At 37.9% G+C, this 13,694-nt stretch overlaps 1 protein-coding gene across 1 annotated transcript in view; it reads left to right on the forward strand.

The window, feature by feature from the left end:
- Positions 1-13,694, forward strand: part of rapgefl1 (Rap guanine nucleotide exchange factor (GEF)-like 1) — a 36,678-nt gene continuing 22,984 nt past the window's right edge. The window contains exons 1-2 of the mRNA XM_051941403.1: positions 1-737; positions 1,842-2,089. Coding sequence (XP_051797363.1) covers positions 535-737; positions 1,842-2,089 — 451 coding nt within the window. The 5' untranslated portion in view covers positions 1-534. The remainder of the gene's footprint in view (positions 738-1,841; positions 2,090-13,694) is intronic.

Raw genomic sequence — 13,694 nt, forward strand, 5'->3', positions numbered from 1 at the left:
ACGTGCATGCGCGCTCAGTGTGTCGGGGGCGCGCAACTGCAGCAGAAGGGGGGAGGAACCGTGGGTTCTCCGGTAATTTATGCGGAGGGGCGGAGAGAGAGAACCGGAGAGCGACGGGCAGCTGGACCGAGCTGAAGCACCGAACCAGCGCTGAACCTGCACCGACGGAACCCTCGCGGCCCGGAGCGGTTCTTCCCCCGCCAGGTGCGTCGATCTGCGGCCGCCGCTGTTCAGGAAGCTCCGGGGAGAAGAGCTCCGGTTAGTCGGTGACTCGGAGCTCGATTCGGGGAGAGATTTTCAGCAGGAAGGCGGAGAACCAGGACACGCACCGACCCGAACCTGCAGCTCTGCCGCCTCCGATGGGTTAGAACCGGGCTGGGCCTCCACAGCAGCCCGCCGAGCCTCCGAGCTCACACCTGCGCACACCTGCCCGGGCCGAGCCGCAGCGGCCGGAGGATGATGTAGAGCCGCGCCGCCTCCAGCAGCTCCAGCTCCGCATCGAACCGACCCGAACCGCCCCAACAGCAGCCCACCATGCCGGCCGGGATGAAGCCGCTGGAGAAGTTCCTGAAGAAGCAGACCACGGCGCTGACCCGGGCGGGAGGCTTCGTCGGCGGGGTGGCGGACAAGGCCAGCGGCGGCACCGGGGCGTCCCGGCGGAGGGCGAGCCTGTCCCGGGTGGTTCCGTTCTTCAGGGAGACGTCACCGGAGAGCGGCCAGGCCCGGGAGGTGTTCAGGTGACCGAAATCAGTGATCAATGAACAGTCAATAAAACCTGTGTTTTTATTATTCTTTATTATTGAACAGGTGTTTCCTGTTATTTAAAAGAAAAAATACTTTATTTCCACGTTTTATTTTTATAGTTCTTAAATCTTCAAAAATATTGTTTTATAAATATGTGCACTGGAAATGACAAGTCATTTTAAGACTACTTACAGTTAATTCACAGATTCCCCTGTTTTGTTAAATTATAGAAAATAAACAATACACGTTATTCTTAAAATAGGTCAACAATGTCAAATAATGACTAGATTAAATATCTGCAAAAGTGTGATTATTTTACAGATATGAGTTGAAAATGGCAAATTTAGTTAAGTATTTTATTTATTTTATATTTTTATTTCAATTTAGTATTTTATTTTATTATTTAATTTTCTTGTATTATATATTTTAGTATTTTAAAATTAGTACTTTATTCTTTTACTACTTTAAAGTTTAAAGTAATTTTTTGCTGTTCTGAAATCACCAAAACATTGTTATACTCAGATATTTTCTACATTGAAAAGAACAGATCATTTTAAAAGCATTTTATTGATTTTTAATTTTGTTAAATTACAAATATCTAATAAAATTACAGAGAAATGTTCATTTACACAGTCATAAAAAACATGAATATTGGCACATCAAAGTCTGTATTTTCATGAATTTGTCCATTTAAAATTTTTTATTGCATTTAGATAAGCCAAAAATAATTATTTACATATATTTGCTGTTATGCAAGAGCTGAAAAATGATAAATAACGTTAATTAATTCTTCACTAAGAATATTATTTTACAGCTATTATTAACCAACGTCAGTCTGATCATAAGTAATAAATATTCAGGCTTTTAATCCTTTAAATTCCATTTTATTTACATGATATTAATGTTCTATCTTATGAAACGTTAAAGAATGAATTATTTTCTAAGTGATAAATGGATTAATTTGATTATCACAGTGAGTCTGATCTGGTGTCGATTTAAATTAAGATAAAAAACTTTATTAATCCTGAATTAAATGACAGAACATGAAAGTGTTTCTATAATATTTGAAGACGTTTAACCTGTGTTTGGTCCTGCAGCCCTGACAGCGAGGACCCGCCCTCCTGGCCCTCGGCGGCGGGGACCGGTCCGGTCTCGGTGCCCGGCAGCGCCAACAGCTCCGGTTCTGGAGATGTCCGCAGCCCGTCTCTGTCCAGCGACGAGCAGAGCTCCGAGGCCAGCCTGGTCACCGAGGGAGGAGGGACGCCGCTGCACCCCGACACCCCCGACAACCTGACGCTCGCCGTGCTGGACAGCGTGGCGGGAAAACGCTTCGGACACTGTACAGGTGAGACCCGGTCCAGGTGGAAACGCCTGGTGACGTCACTGATCAGGTGGTTAGAATGCGGTGATGAGGGTCCTTAAATTATTATTAGTTTAACTGTCCAGCATCAGCAAGAGTTTTATTCCAGATATCGGTATTTAATCACCACTAACCAGGTGTTTAGAATGCAGTGATGAAGGTCCTGACAGATGAACACTGGAGTTTTACTGTTTGCATTTTAAATTAAAGATTTATAACAGATTTGTTACTAAAATAAACACAGATAGTAACCCAGTGCAAGCAGACGTAAAATAACCTCTATTAAATCCAAAATGGCTGCAAAGAGAGACAAAATGCTCACAAACGGATGTAAAACCAAAGCAAGGATGCACAAAACAGCAGACACAAAATCACCACAAGGACACAGAAAAAGACCAGAATGAGATCAAAATGGACTAAAAAAAACACAAAATGGCCAGAAAAAGATGTAAAACCAATGCAAATATGCACAAAATATCTCAAAATAACCACCGAGTAACAAAATGGTGACAAAAACACACAAAATGACCAGAAAGAGATGAAAATGGACTAATGGACACAAAACGAACACAAACGATGCTGATTTAGTGCAAAAACACAGAAATAACTTCTATTAAGTGCAAAAAGACACAAAGTGAACATTTCTAAAAGCCAACACAACAGACTAGAATAGACTCTGAGACACAAAATAAACACAAACGGATGTGAAGCCAAAGCAAAGATGCACAAAAAGACCACGACGAGATCAAAATGGACTAAAGGGCACAAAAACCCCCCACAAACGTTGCAGATTCAGTGCAAATACAGATAAAAACACCCTTTTAAACACACAAAAAGACAATTTCATGCAAAAAAAGAGACAAAATGACCAGAAAGAGACGAAAACTGACCTTCAAAAACACAGAATTGATTCAGTGCAAACAGAAAATTAAACTGACAGTAAAATATAATCAGGATTCTAATTGGCTGCTTTGGTTTCTGTGTGAATAAATGAATATTTAACGTTTGTGTTTTATGATGTTATTTAATCATTTATTCGTCATCTTAATGAAACATTTCGCTGCTGATCAGAAAATCAACGTTTTCTTCAGAAACGCTGCAACAGGATTTTCATTTTACGCTGAAATCATTCAGACTGCATCCTCAGCGTGTTACTGTGTGTGTGTGTGTGTGTGTGTGTGTGTGTGTGTGTGTGTATCCAGCAGTTACATAATCGTCGTCCTCTTTAGAATTTGCTGCTTATTACAGCTGAAGGTTCATGAGCTGCAGGAATGTTGAGGGGGGGTCTAAATATTCCTCATCATTTATTCATTCAGGCATAATAAAATAAATACATTTTTTTTCCTGAATGTCCAAAATTTTCACACCTACAGAAACATTAAATATATTAAATGTTTAAAATTTAAAGTGAAATAAAAAACAAAATTATTCACCTCAGCTAAAATTAAAACCGCTTGAAATAAGATGAGAAAATGCATTTTAAAAAATTGGAAAATGCCCCACAAAAACTATAAAAAATATTCTAAACCAAAGCAACAAAAGTAAATCTTTTCTAAAACATGTTTGAAAAACATTTTTGTTTGCTGCCTGTTCTACATAAACATGATTTTGCATTTCAAGTATTTGTGCATTTTATTTTAAAATATTTTTTTTTAAAAACCTGCGTAAAAAATGTTTAATCTACGATAAAAACTGAAAATATATTGAACAATATTTAAAGATAAAAATACTTGAAATAAGATAAGAAAATACACTTTAAAATAATATTATTCTAAAATATATATGATAATAATAATAATAATGCAACTTAAATATTAAATATTGTAAAACAGTAAAATCAACAAAATACTACTAATAATAATAATGTTGGAAATATAAAATATTTCTGCACATCAGAAAAACATTGGAAAAGTATTAGTCTCAACTAAAATTAAAACTGCTTAAAATAAAGACACATTTTTAAATAAATCAAAAATATTAAAATTTTAAGCATTTAATCAATGAGAAAAGCTAAAAATAAATTGAACAATATTTGAAGATAAAAACTTTTTGAAACAAGATGAGACAATACTCTTATTATGAAATTAATACAATCTTAATATATTAATATTAATTCTAACAATAATTACAGCAATGATGATAATTATGCTACTTAAATACTCCAAAACCAAGAAAATCCATAAAATAAAAAAGTGAAAATATAATTAAAAATAAACCAGTAAATCATTTAAATATTCAGATTTTTAAAAATATTTTTACAGAAATATTTAAAATTTTACACATTTTTTTAAAAATCACAATAAATCTAAAAAGTTTCATACATGTCTAAGAAAATTAAAAAGTTACTCTGAAAACGTTTATTTTTCTGTTCTTGCTGCTCGTTCACTCTGATGATTAAATCTGTAAACTGAAACAGTTTTTCTACTAAAAACAGAAACAAGCTTCGACTTGATGCCACAAAAAAATCTGAAGAACTAAAATCAGGACTTTTTGTTTCAGACCGACTGAAGGAAGCTCGATGGATGTTTTAGTTTCAGTTCCTACGGAGGGTCAGAAAGTCCAAGCTAAGAGTGAATCTGTGGCTCAGAAACAGAAAATGGGACAACACTGGAGTGAATTTGTGTTTTCAGGATAATTTCTGAACTTCTTGTTGCATAAAGCTGCAGCTTTAAGGACCAAAGTTTTTCTCAGAAAACACTCGACAGCTGCTTCTTACACGTCGGATTAAAAATAAGTCTGAGCTCGACCTTCTGTCATTAAAGGACTACAAATATGGAAAGTTTTCTATTTCTGGCTTACAAACCCGCTAATAATAGACGCTCCAGCTGAGCTTCTTTGTTTTAAGGATTATTTCTGGTTTTATTTGATGTTTGCACTGAAGAGACGGAAAATGTTCCCTTTGATACTCGATTAAACTCAATTTATATTTAAAGAAGAAACCCACAATGGCATAACTGTAAAGAGAGAAAAATACTAAACATACTGTGTGACATTTAACTTTTTAGTTTACAGATTTTCTCAGTTTTTTTAAAAAAATTACAGATATTTAGTAAAATAAACAAACAAATAAATAAAGGAATAAATATAAACGGGCCAAAAGTGTAAATATTGTTCACATGAAACATCTTTTGTTAATAAATACTAATTTATTCTTTTGTTAGACTGTAAAATTATAGAATTTTCGCTGTAATTTTTCCAGTGTGGTTTTTACTTTTTTCTAAAATTCATGATTTTTGAACATTTAGCTTCAGTGGTTAAAATATTGTTTCACTATGAAGTGGAAATACATTAATTGAGTCTAATCACTTCAGTGTTAGATTATTGATTGAGTCAAAATGTACCTTAATGAGAGCGTTTATCATTGAGTTATTATGTAATCATCAGTAGTAAGTGAGGATCTGCTGCAGGATGTTTGTTGTGATGCGGCTTCATATTTAAACTGAAGGACTCTCACCTGTCTGGTTCTACCTGCTGACACACCTGGTTACCTTTTAACACCTGCAGTCTGAACCAGAGCGTTTCAGTGTAGATCAGGAGACCACGTTCAGGAAGTAAAAACATGCTAGTCCCACCGCAGAAACCGGTCAACCTGCAGCTGAAGGACGATAAAAAAAGAGAATTTGTGTTTGTTTAATGCAGCCGTTTTTCTTCATTTCTACTCGAGATTAATATCAAATGTTGACAAATGGATGAGAAAAGACCACGAGGATGCACAAAGACATCATAAAAAGACAGGAAAAAACATAAAAAGGCACAAAATAACCACAAGATGCAAAAATGACCAGGGACACCAAATGAAAATAAAAAGGCTCAAAATGACCAGAAAGAGACACTAAAGAACCACAAAAACATGCAAAACAATTACAAATACGCACGAAGCAAAAAGACCATTAAAGACACTAACTCACAACAAAGACACAAAATGAGTACGAAAACATGCTAATGACCACAAAGACTCAAAAAGAGACACAAACAAACAAAAACAGACACAAATGGCCATAAAAATACTCAAAAAGGCCACAGAGAGAAACCGAATCACAGCAACGATGTACAAAACAAACATGAATACACTGAATGTCCACAAAAGGTTGCTAAAGGACTACAGAAGTGCACAAAATGACAAAAAAATGTGTGAGGTGAACACAGTCACAATACGACCCCACGACTGCTAAAATGTAATCACTTTGTCCTTGTGTCATTTCTGACCTTCCCTGAATTTTTTTTCCAAATCCGTTATTCTGTTGTGGAGTAAAGTTGCACACAGACAGACGGACAAACCAACGCTGATCATCACATAACTCCACTGCATTCCCTGGTGGAGTAAAAATGCAGTTTAAAGCTGCTGAAAAACTAGTTTAACATCAGAAGTTTTTCTTGATATTCAATTTTTAATTCTGACATGTTTTGAGCCTCAGTAAAATATCTTTATGTGACAAAATGAAAAAAGTTTCCATTTTCAGTCTTTCTTTCTTAATGGATTATTAAGTTATGTGAAGTCAGTTAGTGAATCCAAACACTGGCTTTGAGTCTGACTAAATATGAACTAATACAAATTTGAAGCCGAATCATTTATTAGCAGCTAATGTCTGCGATGTTTCATGTGCAAACACACAACGGTGACTAGAGCACCGAAACACTGAAGGAAACTTAGAAACGGACGGATTCTCAGGCAGGTTCTGTGCTCATAAGAATCACAGTTTCTTCTCTGGTTTCTCAGTGGATTTCTGGAGGTTTATTCAGATCTACATGAGAGACGATGATATCCTCAGGAAGTGTGAGTCACGCTGAATCTAAAAATATGTGTTTGATGTCTCTGAGTTCAGATCTGAAGGAGTTGGGACTCTGAGAATGAATGTGATGCTTGATGAAACTGTGGAGGCCAAAGTCCCTTCAGAAAGAACCTGATTCTTCATGAACCTGCATCATACAGACACTTGGCTGATTTGCTTTGATTTTATGTTATTAAATGACGTACAGACTAACAGAGAGCCAGTTTAACCCCCAGAGTCTGTTTGGACTCCTCGTCCCGACTTCTCAGTTGAGTCACTTTTTATTGCATAAATCAAATTAAGCTGCCCGAGTCGGCTTCCCAGTAATACCGGCTGTTTGTCTGAAACAAACTGATTGAGAATTTACATCGGATTTAATCATAGTTGCAAATACACAACTCTGGTTTGAGTCACTCCTGAACTTAATATTTAGATTTCTTATAAACTATACATATATATATATTATCAGACGGGTGCAAAACAACTAAAAAAAAATGCAAAATAATTTCAAAGATGCACATAGCCACCACAGAGACGTAAAACAGCCACAAAGAGACGTAAAACAGCCACAAAGAGACGTAAAACAGCCACAAAGAGACGTAAAACAGCCACAAAGAGACACAAAACAACCATGAAGAAATGTAAAACAACCATAGAGACAACAAACAGCCACAAACGGACATAAACGACCACCATGAGAGGACAATGTTGAGAAAATAAAATCGTTTTCAGATGAGTTTGTTAGAAATCTCTGGTTCTGCAGCAGAAAACTGAACATTCACTGACAGTTAATCTGTGTTTTTTTCCAGTTTCTCATCATCATTGCTCTAATATTTCCAGATTCCAGACAACCTGTGAACATTTTACTGTGAGATACGTGTAAAAACAGAGCAGTTTAATCATGTAAAGTAATCGAGTCCGAACCATCTGCAGGTTTTATAAGATGATCTGGATAGACTCGACTGTTGTGTAGAAAACAAGCTACAACATGTTGGACTAGAACTTAAATCTAACAAGATAAGAGCTTCAGAGTAAAAGTAAAACCTTCACCAAAGGTACAATAACAGTTTGGTTTGAAAACTTGTCCTCTGCGTAGAGTTCAGCAGACGTAAATGGGATGAGAACCTGAACATGGTGGACTTGGACCTGCTGAGCTGCTTTCAACGTTCCCATGATGCTCGGTTTGTTCTTTCAATGAGCCTCTGTGTTTCTGAGACGGAGGCAGTAAATCAGGATAATCCAGGTTACTGTGGTTTTAGAAAATAATTAGCGTGTGGCAACATGTGTTTTCCCGCCTTTCACTGATGTCGCCTCATCTGATTGGCTCCCAGAGCTGCAGCCTCCACCTCGCTGCTGACGCTTCTATGTTATGTAACACACCTGAAATCCACTAGAACATACAGAGAAGGTGAAATTCAGCCACAGCGGGAAGTTAAACTTTCGTTTTAAATCACTGTGGCTCATTTTTCACAGCAACATAAAGTCCTGCACATATAATAGAAATAGTTAACAATTCACATGTTTACAGCCGATACAAGCTGAGAGACTTTTCATTTGCGTCTTTTAGTTTAGTTGTTTTTTGTGTCTTTGAGACAGTTTTCTCTCTCTATGGTCATTTTGGGTCTCATTTTTGCTGTTTTCATTCTTGATGTCATTTTGTGTCTCAATTAGATCATTTTTGGTTTCTTTTGTGTCATTTTGTCTCATTTTTTTTTTAAATTTTGAGTTGCATTTTTGTAGCTTTCTGTCTTGTTTTTTAATTTGTGTCTTTATGTCCAATTTTGGCTTTATTTTTGTGTCTTCGGGACATTTTTCTCTCTTTGTGGTCATTTTGTGCGTCGTTTTTGTTTTGATTCCATTTTTCCTGTGGTTTTTTTTTTGTCACTTTTTGGGACATTTGTGTCTCTTTGTGGTTTTTTGTTGTTGTTGTTTGTGTCTTTGTCTCATTGTTTGTTTTTGGTCTCTTTTGTTGGTCAGATTTTTGTTGTTTTGTCACCACATCCTATAGATATTTTACTACATGTTTTCATCCACTGCAAACTCTGAGAGACATATCATTTGCGTCTTTTAGATTCCAGTGTTAAGTTTTTGTCTTTGAGACAGTTTTCTCTCTATGGTCATTTTGTGTCTCATTTTTACAGTTTTTATTCCGTTTGTGTCATTTTGTGCCTCAATTTGGTCATTTTTTGTTTCTTTTGTATTATTCTGGGTCTTGTTTTTATTGGTTTTATTCTGGTTTGTCATTTTTTGTCACGTTTAGTTAATTTTTGGTCACTTCTGTGTTTTGTGTCTCGTTGAGTTTTGTGTAATTTTGTCTTGTTTTGGTTGTTCTGTGTCTCTTTGTGGTCGTTTTGTCTCCTCATACTGTAGATGTTTTTCTGTCTTCATGCGTCCAGCCTCTCCAACGTTTTCTCTCTACTCTGCTCCTCATACTGAATGTATCTTCCAACAACTTGCTCCTCTGTTCACTGTTTTTTTGAGCAATGCTGCATTTATTTTATTGTTCCAGGACATTTTATTTTCATCTCAGTCTCAGAATTTTTTGTCACTTGACTGTTGGTCTCAGCTGGATAACTAATATCCTCGTGATTGCATCGAGAAGCTCAGAATTTTCATTTTTTATCAGAATCTGCTTCTAGCTGATGCTCTTTTTTTGGCAGATTTAAATCTGAGACAAGTAGCATAAAGTGATTTTTGGAGGAGGGTTGAATTAAGCTACGAGAAGGCTGTAGCCAGCGGTTGCCGTGGCGACGTCCGTCTCCCACCCCATAATATTTTCACAGTGTGTTTAAACAGCTGCCCGGCAGGTAGAACAGAAAGACGATAAGTTTCCTGACAGTTTCACAAAAGAGGAACGAACCTGCCAAAGCCTTTTACATAACAGCCGGAGAGTGGCGGACGTGTTGAGGCAGGCAGCTGTTCAGGTGAGGCTGGCTTGCCTGTGAGGGACAACAACACTTTGCTGCCGCCCAGTTGTCTGTGAGGACCCAGGTCTTCACAGTGAATTATTCTAACACTGGTTCATTCAAAACAATACGTGTGCATGTGTGCGTGTGTGTCATGAACTCTGGTTTTGTCTCCCTCTGTAGCCATAATTATACACTTTAGGGGTTTTATTGTCCTGCAGACAGAAGCTGAAACGTCCTCAGCTGCAGATTCAGTCTGTGTTTTTGAACCAGAAGCAGCCATTTTGTCCTATGATATTCAGTTTAAAAGCAGAAAACGAAATAAAACAAACAGCAGCTTCAACCGGTTCTGACAGAATCCAGTGCTGGTTTGAGACTTTTATTTTGTTACCATAACAGAAGTTTATATACAATTAGTCAAAGAAATGTTTTTATACATGAAGTCCAAAAACTACTGCAAACAATGTTTTATGTTTACAGACTGACAGAAAGAGTAGTCACAGTAGCTTAAGAGTTATGCTACATAACCAAGATAGTGTTAGCTGCTATGTTAGCCAAAAACTTGATAATATAGTGTCAGTCACTATGCTAGCCTAGAAAAGATAATGGGCAGCTGCTACATTAGCCAGAACTTGATAACAAGATGGTGTTTGTTGCTAAAGAAGATAAACTTAAACTTTAGACAGTGTTAGTTGCTATGCTAGCCCAAACAAGATAATGTCAGTCATTACATGAGTGCAAATGAAAAAACGTTGGCTTGCACATTAGCCTCAACAGGATAATGTAGCACACTGTTAGTGCAAATGAGATGTTGGCCGCTAAATTTAGAAGTAGCATTGTTAACTGTTGTTAACTTAAAGAAGATGATGATAGCTGCTACATTAGCCTCAAAAAGGCCAAACTGGATAATGTTGGTCGCTATGTTCACATAAATAAGATAATATTAGTGGCTACAGGGTGGGGAAGCAAAAATGTCCTTTTGACAAATTTGAATGTCCTGCCCAAACGGTGAGAGTAATCAAAACAATAATTAAAATCAAAGTTCTTTACCTTTAACCAATCTTTTTAGTATTTGTCAGACCCTGAAGTGAAGTGAGCAAGCAACAACCAAAATGCAATAGGGTTTGTGATCTCTTGGATGCCCAAATCCCTCAGAAGGACATTTCCAAGATTGTTGGCATCAGTGAGAGGACCATTCGCCGCATCCAGCATGTCAGACAATCCAGTTTGGGCACCAAGAGATCTCCAGATGGTCCTGGGAGTCTTGGGCTCAGATGGCAATAAGATGCCCCCCTACTTCTTCAAGCCAGATCAGAAAATTGCCCCAATTTTCTGATCTGGCTTGAAGAAGTAGGGGGGCATGTGTACTACAAAGTTCTGAGATACACCGTTTTGCTCTGGCTGAAGGCCACCTACCCCGACAACAACTATGTGTGGCAGCAAGATGGGGCTCCTGCTCACACATCAATCAAGGTCCAAAAGTTCTGTGAGTAGAATATGGCGAACTTCTGGCCCAAAGGTATTTGGCCCCCGAGCTCACCTGATCTAAACCCCCTGGATTTTTTTCTGATGGGGCGCCATTGAGTTGAAGACTAATGCCACCCCTGATGCCAATATGGATTTACTTAAGGCTGCATTCTCCAGGGAATGGGAGGCGTACCCCAAGGAGGGCCTGTGCCTCTTTCAGAGGCTGTATCGAGGTCTTCATCATGGCTGATGGAGGACATATTGAATAAACATGTTTTGAAAGCTTTAAATTTGTCTTCTTCAAGAAATCGGTTCAAAATTCCAAAGAATAAAAAAGTTATACCCATTTATAGTTGTTTTTACCTGACAGGACATTTTTGCTTCCCCACCCTGTACATTAGCCTAAACAGAATAATAATGATCAACTATGCCATCCATAGCACTTTACTGTGTAAACAAGCTTTAACAAGGCTATGTTAGCTTTCTGCGCTAACCTAAATAGTATCAGTGGTTAAACAGATATTAGATTTTCTGTTAGCCTAAACAAGATAACAGTGATAATGATAGTTGCTATTAGCCTAAACAGGATGTTGGCCACTGTGTGAGTGTAAATAAGACGATATTAGTGGCTAGCATAAATAAGATAGTATTATCTTCTGTGTTAGTAAGATAATATTAATAGTGTTTCTTGCTATTTTCTTATATAAGATTATCTGTTAGATAAGCCTAAGTGAGATAACCTTAGTTGCTAAGTTCACAGAAAGTTGATATCCAGAGTGTTTGCTGTTTGTCTTAACAAGATAGTGTTAACCCCTTTGTTAGCCTCAACCAGATATTTAGGTGGTTAGTTGCTATGTTAGCCTGAAAAGATAGCATGATTGTGTCAGTGGTTATGCCAGCCTTAGCATGAATGAGATAATGTTAGTTTATACATTAGTCTGAACAGGATAATGTTGGTCACCATGTTAGTGAATAACAACAATGTTATTGGCTACATTAGCATGAAGAAGATAATGGTAGTTTGTGTTACCAGAATTGCATTGATATTGCTTATTGCTGTTGGCTGGAGCAAGCTAATGTTAGCTGCTACATTAGTCTAGATATAACTATATTCGCAGAAACTTGATAGTGTAAATTGCTACAGTAGCTTTTACAAGATAGCATTTATTGCAGAATTATCTTAAGGTAGTGTCTACAGATACGGACCCGTACCCATAGCCTGTGGGCTACGGATACGGCACTTTCCATTTGCCAGACAGATACGGACCCGTACGCGAGTGTCGCGAGTCAAGAAGCTGTTAACCACTGCAAACTGTTGAAAGGTAAGCAAAGGTTAGGGTTAGGGTCAGGTTTAGGGTCCGTACCTGTAGTACCGATGCTACGGGTCCGTACCGCTAGCGTCTACCGGGAGTCATGTGACCAGATCTCGCGTATCTGATTGGCAAATGGAAAGTGCCGTATCCGTGGTCCACAGGCTACGGGTACGGGTCCGTACCTCTAGCAACAACCTTATCTTAAACAAGATGTGTTAGTGTGAATAAGATTTTTAAAAAAGACAACTTTAGTCGCTATGATATTCTTTGCATGATAACAGTCTCTGCCTAAACAAGCTAATGTCAGCCTTTATGAATGTTGTTTGAGCAGCGTTGCTATGACACATGCAGCTGTTGGTAAATTATACATATTGGAGGACTGATATCTAACATTTTAATGTATGGGATCTGCTGTAACATGTCTGCTGTTGTTGTATCAGAGTGAATCCACTTTACAAACCAAAACACTGCAGAGATGAAGCTCTGTGGAACGAGTCGCTCTGTGTAGGAGGATGATTTATTCTCTCAGAAAGAGAAGTGATGAAGCTGCCCACTCGGTTACCTCTGGATGCTTTTACCTTTACCTCCCTCCTCCTCATCGTCCTCATCTTCCCCGACCTCTGGCAGGTTTCCTCATCCTGCCGGCGGAGACGTCGCTAGAGGACTCAGTTTCTGTGTTTGTATGTTGCATCCATAAGAGGCTCTTTAGCACCTGTTCACATAGCAACCAGCTCCGAGAGACATTTGGAGAAGAGATGTGGGAGGAAGTGAGCAGAGGAGGTGGGAGGAAAAAACACTGACACTCAAATTAGACGCTTCACACTCAAATCCTCCAACTTCAGCCGGAAAATACAAACTCGCACCATTTTATTGTACAAGACTGGAAGCTGATTTCTCCGATTCAAGTCTTGGGATCTGAATAAGCTTTTCTTAAAGCTAAAAGCATCCAGATTAACAGACATTTATCACACAGAACCAGAAATCTGAGCCAAACTCTGCATGAAATTTGGAAAACTAGATCACATTGAAAACTAGATTTACATTGTCTGATTTATTGATCCCTGTAGGAGCAATTCAGACATTAACCAGCCAAGTACCAGGCAGTATTTAACAGAGATGTCACGATACCAGAAAA

The sequence above is a fragment of the Acanthochromis polyacanthus genome, chromosome 21, assembly GCF_021347895.1.
Source record: "Acanthochromis polyacanthus isolate Apoly-LR-REF ecotype Palm Island chromosome 21, KAUST_Apoly_ChrSc, whole genome shotgun sequence".
Classification (NCBI taxonomy): domain Eukaryota; kingdom Metazoa; phylum Chordata; class Actinopteri; family Pomacentridae; genus Acanthochromis; species Acanthochromis polyacanthus.